This window comes from Ammospiza caudacuta, chromosome 32, assembly GCF_027887145.1.
Source record: "Ammospiza caudacuta isolate bAmmCau1 chromosome 32, bAmmCau1.pri, whole genome shotgun sequence".
In the NCBI taxonomy this organism is placed as follows: Eukaryota; Metazoa; Chordata; class Aves; order Passeriformes; family Passerellidae; genus Ammospiza; species Ammospiza caudacuta.
In genome coordinates, this window is record NC_080624.1 from 2,625,639 (window position 1) to 2,644,788 (window position 19,150).

Here is a 19,150-nt window from a genome sequence, read left to right on the forward strand (position 1 = left end):
CCGCCTCCTCCTCCTCCTCCTCCTCCTCTTCTTCCTCGCTGTCTGTGGGGGGGAGGCTCCTCAGGGGGAGCACCCCAAATGTGCCCCCCCCAACTTTGGGGTTCCCCGAGAAGGTTCTGGGGGTCTCAGAGGGGGTCCCTGAGGGTCCGGGGTTCCCAAGGGGGTCTGGGGGACCCTAAAGGGCTTTTGGGGCTGGACGGGGTATGAGGTTTTGGGGGGTTTTTGAGGGAGGTTTGGGGTTATTGGGGTGGTTTTGGGGTGTCTGAGGGCGTTTTGGGGGGGTTTGGGGTGTCTAAGGGGGATTTTGGTGTGTCTGAGGGGGTTTTGGGGGCGGTTTTGGGGGTGTCTGGGGGGGGTCCCTGAGGGAAACAAAGATGGCGGTGAGGCAATATGGCGGCCTAGCAACCGAGGTGACTCCTTAGCAACGGGGCCTAAAGCACCCCCGAAAGCCTGAGCTCAGTTTTGGGGGGCTCAAAGCACCCTCCCTGCCCAGGATTTTGGGGTGTCCCTTCAGGATTTCGAGGTGTCCCGCTCAGATTTTGAGATCCCTCCTCAGATTTTGGGGTGTCTCCGGGATTTTGGGGTGCCCCCGAGATTTTGGGGTGTCCCTGTGGGATTTTGGGGTGCCCTGTGGGATTTCGGGGTGCCCCATCGATGTCGGGGCGTCCCTGTGGGATTTCGGGGTGCCCCTTTGGGATTTCGGGGTTCCCCTCACCGAAGCTCTGCAGGCAGCCCCAGTAGCGCTGCTGGACGCTCAGCGTGCGGGCAATGCTGGCCAGGCCGCTGGGGTGGGGGGGACACGGAGCTTTTGGGGCGCTGGGGGCACCCCCAAACTGCCCCCAGCACCCCCAAACTGCCCCCAGCACCCCCTGGACCTCCCCCCCAAGCCCTCAGCCCCCCTGGAGCTCCCCAAAACCCCCCAAAATCTCCCCAGCCCCCCCCACACCCCCAGCACCCCAAACAGCTCCCCAAGGCCTCCAGCCCCCCCAAATAATCCCCAGACCCCCCAAACCCCCTCAGCGCCCCAAAACCCCCCCAGCCCCCCCAAACCTCCCCCCTGAGCCCCCTCACCTGGGGGTGGGGGCGATGGGCCCGAGGGGGTCCCCGGGGTCCCCCAGCAGGGTCCGCAGCACGGCCCCCACCCCCCCCGGGGACGCCCCCAAATCCGGCCCCCCCTGCGGAGAGCGGGGTCAGGGGGAGCCCACGGAGCCCCCGGCACGGGGCGGGCACGGGGCCCCCCCAAACTAACAGCACCCCTAAAAGAAACAGCCCTCCAAAAACAGCACCCCAAAACTAACAGCCACCCAAAACAGCCCCCTCAAAACCAGGCCCCCTAAACTAACAGCCCCTGAAAAAACAGCCCCCCAAAAACAAATACTCCCCCAAAAACAGCTCCCCAAAAACAGCACCCCCAAAAACAGCGCCCCCAAAAACCAGCCTCCAAAGCAAACAGCCCCTAAAAATAAACAGACCCCCAAAACAGCCCCATGAAAGAAGCGGCCCCCCAAAACAGTCCCCCAAAACAGCCCCCCAAAACAAACACCCCCCCAAACAGCCCCCCCCAAAAACAGGTTCCCAAAACCAAATATCTCTCCAAAACAGCCCCCCAAAAACAAACAGCTCCCCAAAACAAACCCCCCGAAAAGACCCCCAAAAACTAACAGCCCCGCAAACTAATAGCCCCCCGAAAAGAGCTCCAAAACAAACAGCCCCCCAATATAAACAACCCCCCAAAACAGTCCCATGAAACAGCCTCCCAAACAGCCCCCCGAAAAAACACCCCCTAAAACCAGCCCCCTTAAACTAACAGCCCCCCCAAAAACAGACTCCCAAAACCAAACAGCCCCCCAAAACAGCCCCCTAAAACAGCTCCCCAAAACAGCTCCCCCAAAACAAATAGGCCCCCAAAACAGCCCCCCAAAACCAGCTCCAAAACAAACCCCCCTCAAAACAGCACCCAAAACCAGCACCCCAAAACTGCTGCCAGAAGCAGCCCCCCAAAACAAACAGCCAAAAACAGCACCTTCAAAAACAGCCCCCCAAAAACAAACAACCCTCTTGAAAACAAATAGCCCCCAAAACAAACAGCCCCCCCAAAACAACCCCCCAAAACAGCCCCCCAAAACCAGCCCCTCCTAAAAACAGCCACCAGAAACAGCCCCCCAAAAACCAGCCCAAAACAGCCCCCCAGAAACAGGCCCCTGAAAAACAGCCCCCCCAAAACAGCACCCCAAAAACAAACAGCCTCCAAAACAAACAGCCCCCCAAAACCAGCCCCTGAAAAACAGCCCCCCATAAACAAAGAGCCCCCAAAACAGTCCTCCAGAAACAGCACCCCAAAACAGACCCAAAACAAACAGCCCCCCAAAAATAGCCCCCAAACACCCCCCCAAAACCAAACAGCCTCCAGAATCAGCCCCCACAAAAACAGCCCCCCCCAAAGAGCCCCCAAAACCAGTCCCAAAACAAACAGCCACAACATGAACCAGCCCCAAAACAGATCCCCAAAACCGACAGCCCCCCCAAAACAGCCCTCCAAACAAACAGCCCCCCAAAACAAACAGCCCCCCAGAAACAGCCCCCCAAAACAATCAGCTCCCCCAAAAAATCAGTCCCCAACACCAAACAGCTGCAAAATAGAACAGCCCCAAAACAGCCCCCCAAAACTGACAGCCCCCCAAAACCAGCCCCCCAAAAACAAACAGCCCCCCAGAAACAGCCTTCCAAAACAGCCCCAAAGCAAAGAGCCCCCCCAAAAACAGCCCCCCTAAGAAACAGACCCCAAAAGAGCCCCTAAACAGCCCCAAAACTGCCTTTAGAACTGCCCAAGCAGCCCCCTAAACAGCCCCCAAACACCCCACGGAGCCCCTATAGCCCCTGTATCTCCTATAGCCCCACTCCTATAACCCCTACAGCCCTTACAGCCCTAGGCCCCCTATAGCCCCCACACCTGTCCAGCCCCCAAACCTCTCTAGCCTCCGCCCCTATAGCCCCCTAATCCCACAGCTCCTACAGCCCCTACAGCCCCACAGCCCCCTTACCCTACATTCCCTACAGCCCCTGCCCCTATAGCCCCCATACCCTTTACCCCTATAGCCCCTATACTCCTAGAGCCCCCACCCCATAGCCCCCTAGTCCCATAGCCCCTAGAGCCCTACAGCCCCCTTACCCCACGTCCCCTATAGCCTCTATATTCCTATACATCTCAGTCCCCTACATCCCCCACACCCCTATACTGTCCACATTCCCTCTATCCTCTATATAACCCCCCTGCCCTCCACACCCCTATACCCCTATATCCCCCATACCCACCATATCCTATACATCCCCTATATCCCCTACACCCCTAAATCCCCTATACACCCCCTATATCCCCTATACATCCCCTATATCCCCTACACCCCTATATCCCCTATACATTCCCTATATCCCCTATACATCCCCTATATCCCCCATACTCATATATCCCCCATACCCCTTTACATGCCCTATACACCCCCTATATCCCCCACACCCCTATATCCCCTATACCCCCCTATATCCCCTATACACCCCCTATATCCCCTTTACATCTCCTATATCCCCCACACCCCAATATCCCCCACACCCCTATATCCCCTATACATTCCCTATATCCCCTACACCCCTATATCCCCTATATATTCCCTATATCCCCCATACCCCTATATCCCCCACACCCCTATATCCCCTATACATTCCCTATATCCCCTATACACCCCCTATATCCCCCATACTCCTATATCCCCCATACCCCTTTACATGCCCTATACACCCCCTATATCCCCCACACCCCAATATCCCCCACACCCCTATATCCCCTATACACCGCCTATATCCCCCACACCCCCTATACACCCCCATACACCCCTACACATTCCCCATACGCCCCTATCCCCCCCCGTACCTGCAGCAGCAGCAGCAGCCGCCCCCGGGCCAGGGCCGAGAGCAGGTGGGTGAGCAGGGAGAACCCGGCTGGGGACACCCCCAGGGCACCCTGTGGGGGTCAGGGACACTATAGAGACCCTATGGATACCCTATAGAGACCCTACAGACACCCCCAGGGCACCCTGTGGGGGTCAGGGACACTATAGAGACACTATGGATACCCTATAGAGACCCCCAGGGCACCCTGTGGGGGTCAGGGACACTATAGAGACACTATGGATACCCTATAGAGAACCCCCAGAGCACCCTGTGGGGCTCAGAGAGCCTATAGAGACCCTATGGATACCCTATAGAGACCCCCAGGGCACCCTGTGGGGGTCAGAGAGCCTATAGAGACCCTATGGATACCCTATAGAGACCCCCAGGGCACCCTGTGGGGGTCAGAGAGCCTATAGGGACACTGTAGGGACACTATACATACCCTAAAGACACCCCCAGGGTGCCCTATGGGGATCAGGGACCCTATAGAGATACTATAGATACCCTATGGAGACCCCCAGGGTGCCCTATAGGGACACTATAGAGACTCTACAGACACCCCCAGGGAGCCCTGTGGGGATCAGAGACCCTATAGAGACACTGTAGGGACCCCCAGGGCACCCTATAGAGATCAGAGAGCCTATAGAGACACTGCAGGAACCCTATAGGGACTCCCAGGGAGCCCTGTGGGGATCAGAGACCCTATAGGGATACTAGAGATACCCTATAGGTACCCTATAGACACCTCCAGGGAGCCCTGTGGGGACCAGAGAGCCTATAGGAACACTAGAGATACCCTATAGATACCCTATAGGGACCCCTAGGGCACTTTATGGGGATCAGGGACCCTACAGAGACACTATAGACACCCTACAGAGGCACTCTAGGAACCCTACAGATGCCCTGCAGATACCCCAGGGGAGATCAGAGATCCTACAGAGACACCAGAGGCACCTTACTGGGACACCCAGGGAGCCCTGTGGGGACACGGGAACTCTATAGAGACACTATAGGGACCTTATAGATACCCTATGGGGACATGGGGACCCTATAGAGACACTAGAGACACCCCCAGGGAGCCCTGGGGGGACACAGAAACCCTATAGAGACACTATATGGACACTATAGAGACCCTACAGAGACCCCCAGGGCACCCTATAGGGACCAGAGCCCTACAGAGATACTATAGATACCCTGCAGACACCCTATAGAGACCCCCCAGGAGCCCTGTAGGGATCACAGAGCCCATCGTGACACTATAGAGACCCTATAGAGAGCCCAAGGGCACCCTATAGAGACCCTATAGAGACCGAGAGACCCCTATAGAGACCCTATAGAGACCCTATAGAGACCGAGAGACCCCTATAGAGACCCTATAGAGACCCTATAGAGACCCTATAGAGACCGAGAGACCCCTATAGAGACCCTATAGAGACCCTATAGAGACCCTATAGAGACCGAGAGACCCCTATAGAGACCCTATAGAGACCCTATAGAGACCCTATAGAGACCGAGAGACCCCTATAGAGACCCTATAGAGACCCTATAGAGACCCTATAGAGACCGAGAGACCCCTATAGAGACCCTATAGAGAACCTATAGAGAAGCCAGAGACCTCCAGGGAGCCCTGAAGAGACCAGAGACCCCATAGAGACCCCCAGGGACCCCTGGGGATGGGGGGCTGAGGGACCCTATAGAGCCCCAAAGCCCCCCAGGGACCCCAGAGACCCCACAGAGACCCCAGAGACCCCATAGAAACCCCTCAGAGACCCCAGAGATCCCACAGAGACCCCACAGAGACCCCACAGAGACCCCAGAGACCCCCGAGACCCCATAGAGACCCCAAAGACCCCACAGAGACCCCACAGAGACCCCACAGAGACCCCCTCAGACCCCACAAACCCCCCAGCCCCCCCCCATACCCCCAAATCCTCCAGCGAAGCCTCGACCAGGACGAGCTGGGGCTGGAACTGAGGGGACACCACAGGGTCAGGGCATGGGACCCCAAAATCCCCACAGGGACCCCAAAATCCCCACAGGGACCCCAAACACACAGAGGGATCTCAAAACCCCACAGGGACCCCAAACTCGCAGGGACCCCAAAATCCCCACAAGGATCTCAAACCTGCAGGGACCCTAAAACCACAGGAACCCCAAACCCCCACAGGGACCCCAAACCCACAAAGGGATCCCAGACCCATGGGGTCAGAGGGACAGGACCCCAAACCTGCAGGGACCCCAAACCTCCCCACAGGGACCCCAAAAACCCCACAGGACACCAAACCCACAGAGGGACCCCAAAAACCTCACAGGACCCCAAACCCACAGAGGGACCCCAAAAACCTCACAGGACCCCAAACCCACAGAGGGACCCCAAACCCACAGGGACCCAAACCCATGGGGTCAGGTGGACGAGACCCTAAAATCCCCCTAGGGACCCCAAAATCCCCCACATGGACCCCAAACCCACAGAGGGATCCCAAACCCACAGGGACCCCAAAAACCTCACAGGACCCCAAAAACCTCATAGGACCCCAAACCCACAGAGGGACCCGAAACCCACAGAGGAACTCCAAACCCACAGACGGACCCCAAACCCCCTCAGGGACCCCAAACCCCCACAGGGACCCCAAATCCCACACAGGAATTCTAAACTCACACAGGGACCTCACAGGGACCCCAAACCCACAGAGAGACCCCAAACACACCCAAAGGGACCCCAAACCCCCCCAAAACCCCCCCTGCCCCCCACCTGCAGGCCGATGGGCAGCAGGATGTTGAAGGCAGCAGCAGCGAAATCGCCATCGGTGACAGTGGCCTGGGGACAGCGGGGACACAGAGAACCTGCGGGACCCTATAGGGACCCTGGGGACCCCAGAGAGCCCTCTGGACCCCCTGGGGACAGCGGGACCCTATAGAGGCTATGGGGACCCTATAGGGCCCTATAGAGCCTTAGAGAGCCCCTAGGGACCCTATGGAACCCTAGGAACCCTGTAAACCCCTACAGAACTGCTGAGGGCCCTAAAGAGCCCTGTAGAGCCCTGCAGATAATTATCAATAGCCACCCACCCCATAGATTCCCCACAGATCCCCTATAGGTGCCTTATATAACGCCTATAGATCCCCCATAGATCCCCCATACCTGTTCCCATTGCAGCTCCACACTGAACCCCTCTCCATGCCCTATAGATCCCCCATAGATCCCCTATAGAGCCCCTATAAATCCCCTATATCCCCATACCTGTTCCCAGTACAGCTCCACACTGAACCCCTCTCCATCCCCTATAGATCCCTTATAGATCCCCCATAGATCCCCTACAGATCCCCTATAAATCCCCTATATAACCCTTATTGATCCCATACCTGTTCCCATTGCAGCTCCACACTGAATCTCTCTCCATCCCCTATAGATCCCCCATAGATCCCCTATAGATCCCCCATAGATCCCCTATAGATCCCTCCTAGATCCCCCATAGATCCCCCATAGATCCCCTATAAATCCCCCATAGATCCCCCATAGATCCCCTATAGATCCCCCATAGATCCCCTATAGATCCCCCATAGATCCCCTATAGATCCCCCATAGATCCCCTATATCCCCATACCTGTTCCCAGTGCAGCTCCACACTGAACCCCTCCCCATGCCCCATAGATCCCCCATAGATCCCCTATAGATCCCCTATAAATCCCCTATATAACCCTTATTGATCCCGTACCTGTTCCCAGTGCAGCTCCACACTGAACCCCTCTCTGTCCCCTATAGATCCCCCATAGATCCCCCATAGATCCCCCATAGATCCCCTATAGATCCCCTATATCCCCATACCTGTTCCCAGTGCAGCTCCACACTGAATCCCTCTCCGGGTCCGTCCCCGGCGCTCGGGGGGGGCTCCCGGCCCTGCTGGGCCCCGAAGTACAGAACACTGGGGAGAGACCAGTACGGACCAGTATGGACCAGTACGGACCAGTATGGAATGTACAGACCAATACAGACCAGTATGGACCAGTACAGACCAGTACGGACCAGTGTGGACGGGTATGGACCAATGTGGAATGGTACAGACCAATACAGACCAGTACAGACCAGTAGAGACCAGTACGGACCAGTATGGGATGGTACAGACCAATACAGACCAGTACGGACCAGTATGGACCGGTACGGACCAGTATGGAATGGTACAGACCAGTACGGACCAGTAAGGACCAGTATGGACCAGTATGAGCCAATATAGGTCAGTATGGACCGGTACAGACCGGTATGGGCTGCTATGGACCGGTACGGACCAGTATGGACCGGTATGGACCTGTATGGACTGGTATGGACCAGTACGGACCTGTGTGGACCAGTATGGACCAGTACAGACCGGTACGGACCGGTATAGACCAGTATGGACTGGTATGGACCAGTAAGGCCCTGGTACGGACCAATACGGACTAGTATAGACCAGTACGGACCAGTATAGACCAGCAGGGACCAGTATAGACCAGTACAGACCGGTATGAACCAGTACAGACCAGTATGGACTGGTGTGGACCAAAACAGACCAGTATACACCAGTACGGAGCAGTATGGAGTGGTGCGGATCAGTATGGACCAATATAGACCAGTACAGACCAGTATAGACTGGCACAGACCGGTACGGACCAGTACGGACCAGTACGGACCAGTATGGACCGGTATGGACCAGTACCCCCAGTACAGAATGCTGGGGAAAGGGAGAGAGTGTGGGGGACAGCCCAGTAAGGACCAGTGCTCCCAGTATGACCCCAGTGCTCCCAGTACGGCCCCAGTGCTCCCAGTATCCCCAGTGCTCCCAGTACGACCCCAGTGCTCCCAGTATGGCCCCAGTGCTCCCAGTATGACCCCCCAGTGCTCCCAGTATGGCCCCAGTGCTCCCAGTACGGCCCCAGTGCTCCCAGTATGACCCCAGTGCTCCCAGTACGGCCCCAGTGCTCCCAGTACAGCCCCAGTGCTCCCAGTACAGCCCCAGTGCTCCCAGTATGACCCCAGTGCTCCCAGTATGACCCCAGTGCTCCCAGTGCCCCCCCAGTGCTCCCAGTACGACCCCAGTGCTCCCAGCATGCTCCCCCAGTGCTCCCAGTATCCCCAGTACCCACCTGGGGTCCTCCTGGAAGATCCGGGCCAGGCTCCGCCCGGGCCGGGGGCTCCAGTCCACGATCAGAACCCTGGGGGGGGCAGGGCTGGGACCCCAAACACCCCCAGGGACCCCAAATACCCCCCCAAAACACCCCCAAAAACTCCCCCAAAACACCCCCAAATACCCCCAAAACACCCCAAACACCACAAATCCCCCCAGACATCGCAAAATCACTCAAATACCCCGCAAAACACCCCAAAACCACCCCAGAATGGACCCAGTGTCAGGGGGTGCTGGGACCCCCCCATTGGTGCCCCCCCGTTGTTGCCCTCCCATTGATGCCCCTCCCCCCAGTGCTGATGCCCCCCCCTGGTTTTGCCCTCTCCCCTAGTTGTTGCCCCCTCCTCCCCCGTTGTTGCCCCCCCCCCGCGGTTATTGCCCCTTGTTGTTGCCCTCCTCTCATTGTTGCCCCCCCCCACATTGTTGTCCCTCCCCCCGTTGATGCCCCTCTGTTGCTGCCCCCCCAGTTTTGCCCCTCCAGTGGTGTTGCCCCCCCACTGCCGCCCCTTCCCCTGTTCTTGCCCCCCCGTTGCTACCCCCCCCATTGTTATCCCCTCGTTGTTGCCCCCCTCGTTGTTGCCCCCCGTTATTGCCCCCCGTTGTTGCCCCCCGTTGTTGCCCCTCGTTGTTGCCACCCGTTGTTGCCCCCCCGTTGTTGCCCCCTCTCACCGCTGCACCCCGAGCTGTTTCTGCGCCACCCTGGCAGCCACGGCCGCGGGCTGGGGGGGGTCCTGGGGGTCCTGGGGGCTGCACAGACACCGGAGAGACCCTGAGGGTCCATAGGGGGCCACACAGACCCATAGGGAACCCCACAGGGCCCCATAGAGCCCCACAGAGCCCCATAGAACCCCATAGAGCCCTATGGAACCCCACAGATCCCTATGGAACCCCACAGATCCCTATAGGACCCCACAGAGCCCCATAGAACCCCATAGAGCCCTATGGAACCCCACAGAGCCCTATAGGACCCCATAGAGTCCCATAGAACCCCATAGAGCCCTATGGAACCCCACAGAGCCCTATAGGACCCCACAGAGCCCCATAGAACCCCATAGAGCCCCATGGAACCCCACAGAGCCCTACAGAACCCCATAGAGCCCTATAGAACCCCACAGAGCCCCATAGAACCCTACAGAACCCTGTGGAACCCCATAGATCCCTGTGCATCCATACGGAACCCCACAGATCCCTATAGAACCCCACAGACCCCCATAGAACCCCATAGAGCCCTATACAGCCCCACAGATCCCTATAGCACCCCACAGACCCCCATGGAACCCCATAGAACCCCACAGACCCCCACAGATCCCTATAGAACCCCACAGACCCCTACAGAACCCAAAGAACCCTGTGGAACCCCATAGATCTCTGTGCATCCATAGGAAACCCCACAAAGCCATACGGAACCCCACAGGCCCCCATGGAACCCTATAGAACCCTATGGAACCCCACAAACCCCCATAGAGCCCCATAGAACCACACAGACCCCTGTAGACCCCTACAGAATCCCATAGATCTGTGTGGAACCCCACAGACCCATATGGAATCCCACAGACCCCTGTGGAACCCCACAAATGCCTATAGAACCCCACAGACCCATATGGAACCCCACAGACCCCTGTGGAACCCCACAAACGCCTATAGAACCCCACAGACCCCCATAGAACCCCATAGAGCCCTATGGAACCCCACAGACCCCTGTAGACCCCCACGGGCCCCTATGGGATCCTGTATATCCCATAGGGACCCCCGCAGACCCCTAAGAACCCTCACAAAACCCCCCAACCCCCTACAGACCCCACAGGGACCCCACCCCAGCCCTACAAACCCTGTAACAACCCTCCAAACCCCACAGACCCCACAGGGACCCCAGCCCAGCCCTAATGACACCCCCAAACCCCTCCACACCCCTATGGGCCCTCACAAAACCCCCAACCCCTACAGACCCCATAGGGACCCCACCCCAAACCCTACAAACCCCATAACGACCCCCCAAACCCTGCAGGCCCCACAGGGACCCCACCCCAACCCTATGTACCCCCCAACCCCTTTTAAAGCCCCTATGGACCCTCCCCCATGGATGCCCCCCAGACCCCAAAGCCCCCAGACCCCACTGTGATCCCCCATAACCCTGTACTGCCCCCGTACCCCGTTTTTGCCCCCTGTACCCCTTTTCTTCCCCCTGTACCCCATTTTTGCCCCCCGTACCCCATTTTTACCCCCCCCTTCCCCGTTATTCCCCCCCCCATACCCCGTTATTCCCCCCTGTACCCCCGTTTTTACCCCCCCGTACCCCGTTATTCCCCCCCATACCCCATTATTCCCCCCGTACCCCGTTATTCCCCCCCGTACCCCGTTTTTGCCCCCCCGTATCCCGTTATTGCCCCGTACCCCGTTTTTACTCCCCCATACCCCGTTTTTCCCCTCCATACCCCATTTTACCCCCCCGTACCTCGTTATTCCCCCCCCCGTACCCCGTCATTTTCTCCATACCCCGTTTTTGCCCCCCCGTACCCCATTTTTGCCCCCCGTACCCCGTTATTCCCCCCCGTACCCCGTTTTTGCCCCCCCGTACCCCGTTATTCCCCCCATACCCCGTTATTCCCCCCGTACCCCATTTTAGCCCCCCATACTCCGTTATTCCCCCCCCGTACCCCATTTTTACCCCCCTGTACCCCGTTATTCCCCCCATACCCCGTTATTACCCCTGTACCCCGTTTTTACCCCCCGTACCCCATTTGTACCCCGTTACTCCCCTGCATACCCCATTTTTACCCCCCCATACCCCGTTATTCTCCCCCGTACCCCGTTTTACCCCCCGTAGCCCATTTTTTACCCCCCCGTACCCCGTTTTTGCCCCCCCGTACCCCGTTATTCCCCCCCGTACACCGTTTTTGCCCCCCTGTACCCCATTTTTACCCCCATACCCCGTTTTTGCCCCCTGCACCCCGTTATTCCCCCCCGTACCCCGTTTTTCCCCCCTGCACCCCGTTATTCCCCCCCGTACCCCGTTTTTGCCCCCCGCACCCCGTTATTCCCCCCCGTACCCCGTTTTTGCCCCCCGTACCCCGTTATTGCCCCCGTACCCCGTTTTTACCTGATCAGCGCCACCCCGTTGCGCAGGGCCCCCCCCAGCAGCGGCTCCAGCAGCGCCAGCGCCGCCCCCACGGCCCCGCGGGGACCCCACACGCCCTGGGGGACCCCAAAATCAGTGTGGGGGCACCCCGAAATCAGGGGAAAAACCCCAAAATCGGGGGGGACCCCAAAATCAGTGTGGGGGCACCCCGAAATCAGGGGGGCACCCCAGAATCGGGGGGGGGAACCCAAGCCCACCTGGGGGACCCTGAAATCAGGGGGGGGAACCCGAGACCCCCTGGGACACCCCAAAATCGGGGGGGAACCCCGAAATCAGGGCAGGGCACTGAGCCCCCCTGGGGGACCCCAAAATCAGCGAGGGCACCCCAAAATCAGGGGGGCCCTGAGCCCTCCCGGGACGCCTCGAAATCAGGAAAGGAACCCCGAAATCAGGGAGGGAACCCGAGACCACCTGGGACACCCCAAAATCAGGGGATGGCACCCCCAAATCAGGTGGGAACCCTGAAATGAGGTGGGAAATCCCAAAATCAGGAGGGGCACCCCGAAATCAGGGGAAACACCCCAAAATCAGGGGGGACTCCAAAATCAGAGGGAGACCCCAAAATCGGCGGGGCACCCTGAAATCAGGGGGAGCACCCCAAAATCAGAGGGGCCCCGAGCCCCCCGGGAAACCCCGAAATCAGAAGAGAACACCCCAAAACCAGGGGGGCACCCCAAAATCAGGGGGGCCCCCGAGGAGGGAGGGGACCGCAAAACCCGGGGGGAGGGAGCAAGACCCCAAAAACAGGAGCCGAAACCCCCGGGGAGACCCCAAAACCTCAGAGGAGAGTGCAGGGGATGGGGGGACCCCAAACTCCTCAGCGAGACCCCAAAACCCCAGGGGGAAATGCAGGGGTTTGGGGGGGGGGCCTCGAACACGGGAGGACCCCGAAACTCCCATGGGAGGGACCCAGAATCGGGGGAGGAACCCCAAAACCCCACAGCGGCACCCCAAAACTCCCATGGGAGGCACCTGCAACGGGGGGTACCCCAAAACCCCTCGGGAAAGGACCCAAAGTCAGAGGGACCCCCAAAATCTCGGCGAGAACCTAAAACTGCCCAGGGATTCCCCAGGGGCTCGGGGGGACCCCAAAACTCCACAGGGAGACCCCAAACCCCTCACTGAGGGTCCCTGGTGGATGGGAAGGGACCCCAACCCCTCCCGGGGGTCTCGGGGATTTGGGGACCCCCCCCCCCAGACCCCGCCCTCGGGGGGCGCTCACCGGGCCGGGGCTCTCGGGGGGCTCCAGCTTCGCCACGAACGAGGGGCTGGGGGACCCCAAAGCCACCCTGAGGGGCCGGCCTGGGGGGCCAGAGCCCCCCCAAATCCTGGGGGACCCCCGGTGCTCCCCAGGCTCCCCACAGGGACCCCCCAAACCCCACAGGGACCCCCAAACCCCACAGGGACCCCCCCAAACCCCACAGGGACCCCCCCAAACACCACAGGGACCCCCAAACCCCACAGGGCTCCCAAAACCCCACAGGGCCCCCCAAACCCCACAGGGACCCCCAAACCCCACAGGGACCCCCCCAAACACCACAGGGACCCCCCCAAACCCCACAGGAACCCCCAAACCCCACAGGGACCCCCCAAACCCCACAGGGACCCCCAAACCCCACAGGGACCCCCCAAACCCCACAGGGACCCCCAAACCCCACAGGGACCCCCCAAACCCCACAGGGACCCCCAAACCCCACAGGGCCCCCCAAACCCCACAGGGACCCCCCAAACCCCACAGGGACCCCCAAACCCCACAGGGCCCCCCAAACCCCACAGGGACCCCCAAACCCCACAGGGACCCCCGAACCCCACAGTGACCCCCCCAAACACCACAGGGACCCCCCAAAACCCCACAGGGACCCCCAAACCCCACAGGGACTCCCCAGAACCTCCCAAACACCCCCCTGCCCCCCATATCCCCCCCAAAACCCCCCAGACCCCTCAGTGCTCCCCCAAATCACCCCGAGCCCCCTCAAACTCCCCCCCAAATCCTCTCAAACTTCCCCCAGCTCTCCCAAATCCCCCCAGACCCCCCAAAAATCCCCCAAATCACTCAGAGCCCCCTTAAACCTCCCCAGATCCCCCAAATTCCTCACAAATCCTTTAGACCCCCCCTCAAATCTCCCCTAAATCCCCCCAAATTCCTCAAATCCCGCCCAAATCCCCCCGAATCCCCCCGAATCCCCCCTGCACCCCCAGTCCCCACCTGTGCACCAGCAGCAGCTCCTCGTCGCTGGCCGGGCGGCACTGGGGGCAATGGGGGGGGTCAGGGGGGTCCCCGAAATGCCGGGGGGACCCCAAAAGGGGAGGGGGGGACCCCGAGTCGGGGCTCACCTGGACGGGGACGCAGCGCTGGAACAGCTCCCGCAGGGCCGGACCCCCGGGGGGGCTGCGGGACCCCAGAGTCAGGGGGGACCCCAAAAACACCCGGGGACCCCAAAACATCCCAGGGGAGCCCGAAAACACCCCGGGGAACCCAAGGGAGACCCCAAAAGGCCCAGAGGGATCCCAAACGTCACGGGGGACCCCAAAAACTCTGGGGTGACCCCAAGGGTCAGGGGGGACCCCAGAAACACCCCGGGATACCAAAGGTCAGGGGGGACCCCGAAACCCCCCAGGGGCCCCAAAAACACCCCAGGGACCCCAAAATCCCCAGGGGGACCCCGGAGGTCGGGGGGGGACCCCAAAAACGCCCCGGGGACCCCAAAAACCCCAGGGGGACCCCAAAGGTCAGGGAGACCCCAAACCCCCCCACCCCGGGACCCCAAGGGTCAGGGCGGACCCCAAGAACCCCCCTGGGACCCCAAAAACCTGCCGGGGACCCCCAGCACAATAGGGGAACCCCAAAAACCTGCCGGGGGACACCGAAAAACCCGGGGGGACCCCAAACACCCTGGGGTGACCCCAAAGGTCAGGGAGGCTCCAAAAGCTCCCCCGGGGACCCCAAAATCCCCAGGTGAACCCTAAAAACCCCCTGGGGAACCCGACGGTCAGGGGGGACCCCAAAAACCCCAGAGCGACCTCAAAGGTCAAGGACAGACCCGAAAAAATGCCCGGGAACCCCAAAAACCCAGAGGGATCCCAAAGGCCAGAGGAGACCCCAAAAACGCCCTGGGGATTTCCAGACCCCCCACCCAAATATTGGGGGGACCCCAGAATGGGGGAGGGGGCGTTTGGGGCGTGGGGGGACCCCAATTTCTGAGGGGGGGGTGTTGAGAAAAGGGGAACTTTGAGGGGGATTTTGGGGGGGATTTGGAAGGAAAAGGATTTGGGCCTGGGAGGTGCTGAAAGAGGATTTGGGGTTTTGGGGGTTTGGGGGTTTTGGGGGATTTGGGGGTTTTGGGGGGTTTGGGGGATTTGGGGGGTTTGGGGGATTTGGGGGGTTTGGGGGTTTGGGGGATTTGGGGATTTGAGGGATTTGAGGGATTTCATGGATTTGGGGGATTTGGGGGTTTTGGGGATTTGGGGGGTTTTGGGAATTTGGGGCATTTGGTGGATTTGAAGGTTTTGGGGGTTTGGGGGGATTTGGTGGATTTGGGGGTTTGGGGGTTTTGGGGGGGTTGGGGGTTTTGGGGATTTGGGGGGGTTTGGGGGGTTTTGGGGGATTTGGGGGTTTGGGGGATTTGATGGATTTGGGGGGTTTGGGGGATTTGGGGGGTTTGGTGGATTTGAGGAATTTGGGGGGATTTGGGGGGTTTTGGGGATTTGGGGGATTTGGGGGATTTTGGGGGATTTGGTGGATTTGGGGGATTTGATGGATTTGGGGGATTTGGGGGATTTTGGGGGATTTGGGGGGTTTGGGGGATTTGGGGGATTTTGGGGGATTTGATGGATTTGGGGGATTTTGGGGGGTTTGGTGGATTTGAGGGATTTGATGGATTTGGGGGGGGTTTGGGGGGTTTGGTGGAATTTGTGGGCTCTGGGTGAATTGGGGAGGATTTGGAGGATTTGAGGGATTTGGGTGATCTGGGGGTGGTTTGGGGGTGATTTGGGGGGATTTGGGGCATTTGGTGCAATTTGGAGCATTTGGGGCTCTGGAGGATTTGAGGGATTTGGGGGCTCCGGGGATCTGGGGGGGTTTGGAAGATTTGGGGCAGATCTGGGGGCTCCAGAGGGATTTGGGGGGGATTGGGGGGCTCTGGGGGATTTGGGGGGAATTTTGGGTGAATTTGGGGGGAATTTCAGGGGATTTGGGTTCTCCAGGAGGGATTTGGGGGGCTCTGGGGGATTTGGGGCGATTTGGGGACTCCAGGGGATCTGGGGGGGGACTTTGGGGGAGGGGCTCCAGAGCATTTGGGGAGGATTTGGAAGATTTGGGGGCTGCAGGGAATTTGGGGCATTTAGGGGGGCTCTGGGGGGTTTGGGGGATTTCAGGGGGCTCTGGGGGATTTGGGGGGGTTCTGAAGGGGATTCAGGGCATGTTTGGGGTGGATTTGGGGGATTTGGGGTCTCCGTACCGTCCGTCCCCGTGCCCGTGGCCGTGCCCTCCATCTCTGACCAGCCCGGTCCCGGTGGGAGCCGCGGCCTCGGCCCCCAAATCCTGATGGGCATTGGGGGGAATCGGGGTCTGGGGGGGTCCTGGGACACCCCAACACCCCCAGGAGCCCCCCACCCCCAAAGGGACCCCCCCCAATACAGGGGAACCCCCTGGTCCCAATCCACGACCCCACAAACCAGGGGGCCCCCCCAAAGGGCTCCCGCTGTGCTGGGCCTGCACCAAAAGGGGCCAAAAATTGGGGTACCCCAGCCCCCCACCACGGGCCCAATATTGGGAGTGCCCCACCCAGAGCCCCCCAAACCCCATTTTTGGGGTCCCCCATGTCCCAGGACCCCCCAAATCCCATTTTTGGGGTCCCCCATGTCACCAACTGAAGCATCCCCTGCCCCCCATGTCCCAGACCCCCCCAAAGCCCCCCATTTTTGGGGTCCCCCCGCCCCATTACCAGCTGCTGTGACTTCACCCCCCTCGATAGCCCAGACCCCCCAAATCCCCCATTTTCGGGGTCCCCCATCCCCCCCCGTTACCAGCTGCTGTAGCTCCGCCCCCAGCCCCCCCATATCCCGAACCCCCCATTTTCGGGGTCCCCCATCCCCCCCCGTTACCAGCTGCTGTAGCTCCGCCTCCAGCCCCGCCATATCCCGAACCCCCCCATTTTTGGGGTGCCTCTCCCCCCCCGTTACCAGCTGCTGTAGCTCCGCCCCCAGCCCCCCCATATCCCGAACCCCCCCATTTTTGGGGTGCCTCTCCCCCCCCCGTTACCAGCTGCTGTAGCTCCGCCTCCAGCCCCCCCATATCCCGAACCCCCCCATTTTCGGGGTCCCCCATCCCCCCCCCCGTTACCAGCTGCTGTAGCTCCGCCTCCAGCCCCGCCCTCCGGCCCCGCGCGCGCCCGCGCCGGCGCGCCTGGAACAGCGCCCCCTGCTGGGGGAGCCGCCGCCCCGCGCGGCCCTGGGCGGAGCCTCCGTCAGACACGCCCACGCTGGCCACGCCCACAAACTCGCAAACCGCGCCCACTTCGGTACCACACCCATTTAAACCCCGCCCATTACAAAGCCACACCCATTAAAACCCCGCCCCTCGAACACTCCGGTACGATTTGGGGTGGAGCCCAGAAGACCCCGCCCAATAAGGCCACGCCCACTACATGCAGACCACGCCCGCCACGTGTCGGCCACATGGTGCCTGGAGGTTTGGGCGTGTCAGCGAGGCCCCGCCCACTTGAAGCCCCGCCCCCTCGGCACGCGGACCCCGCTCCATTTCGGGGCGTGTAGTCTGCGGCCACGCCCCGTGAGGCCCCGCCCCCTGCCCCGCCCTGTGCTGGCCCCGCCCCTCTCACCATGGCAGCCGGGGGGGCTCTAGCGGCGCGCGGGGGGGGGCATCGCGGGGGCCTGGGGGGGGACACGGGTTAGGGACAATGGGGGACAATGGGGGGGACACGGGGCAGGGACAATGCGGGACAATGGGGGGGACACGGGGCAGGGACAATGGGGGGACAATGGGGGGGACACGGGGCAGGGACAATGCGGGACAATGGGGGACAATGGGGGGGACACGGGTTACGGACAATGGGGAACAATGCGGGACAATGGGGGGGGGCACGGGGCAGGGGGCAATGGGGGACAATGGGGGGGACACGGGTTAGGGACAATGGGGGACAGCGGAGGGGAGACAGGGTCGGGGATACCGGGGGGACAGGGGGGGATACCGGAAGAATACGAGTTAGGGGACAATGGGGGGAAAACGGAGGGGACAGCGGGGGGGACACCTGGGGGACACGGGTTAGGGGACACTTGGGGACACCGGGGGACAGCGGCGGAGGGGACACGGGGAAGGGCCGTGACTCCGGGAGCCTGGGATGATGGACACGGTTTCGGGGACAGCGGGGCACAGCGCGGGGGGACACCGTGCGGGGACTGGGAGGGACACGGGGCGGGACAGAATGGGACTGCAGGGGAAAACCGAGGGGACCCGGGGCGGGACACCGGGGGACACCGGGACGGAGCGGGGGCGGGCCCGGGACAGCGAGGGCGGGGCGGGCGGGAAACAAACGGGACCGGAGGGCGGGGCAGGGACGGGGCCGGAGCTGCAGGGGCCGGGGGCTCCATGGATCGGGGCGGGTCTGGGGATCCGGAGCGGCTCCGGGGGTCCCGGGGGTCCCGGGAGGGCTGCGGGGCGGACCGGGGTCCCCGCGGGTTTCGGGGGTCCCGGGGCGGTTCGGGGGTCCCGGGCGGGGCCGGAGCCGCCCTCACTCACCTGCAGCCCCGCGCGACGCTGGCGCGAGGCGCGCCGTGATGACGCCAGGGCCGGGCGGGGCACGAGCGAGAGTAAGGGGCGGGGCCATGACAGGGGCGTGGCTTAGTCACGTCTGGGGCGGGACGTCGCGATCCGAGGGCGGGGCTCAAGGGGGCG

At 61.0% G+C, this 19,150-nt stretch overlaps 1 protein-coding gene across 1 annotated transcript; it reads right to left on the reverse strand.

Annotated features, from left to right (window-relative positions):
- Positions 1 to 471: 471 nt before the first annotated feature.
- On the reverse strand, positions 472 to 19,082 carry LOC131569966 (histone deacetylase 6-like). Its single transcript, XM_058822294.1, has 18 exons — positions 18,995 to 19,082; positions 18,078 to 18,129; positions 17,582 to 17,720; positions 16,915 to 16,951; positions 16,698 to 16,818; positions 14,575 to 14,629; positions 14,447 to 14,487; positions 13,463 to 13,508; positions 12,202 to 12,296; positions 9,774 to 9,851; positions 9,064 to 9,132; positions 7,772 to 7,868; positions 6,698 to 6,763; positions 5,868 to 5,915; positions 3,926 to 4,015; positions 1,072 to 1,175; positions 716 to 783; positions 472 to 485 (listed from the first exon to the last, which is right to left on the reverse strand). Exons 1-18 carry the CDS (start codon positions 19,080 to 19,082, stop codon positions 472 to 474), a joined length of 1,308 nt encoding a protein of 435 aa, XP_058678277.1.
- Between the last annotated feature and the right edge of the window lie 68 nt (positions 19,083 to 19,150).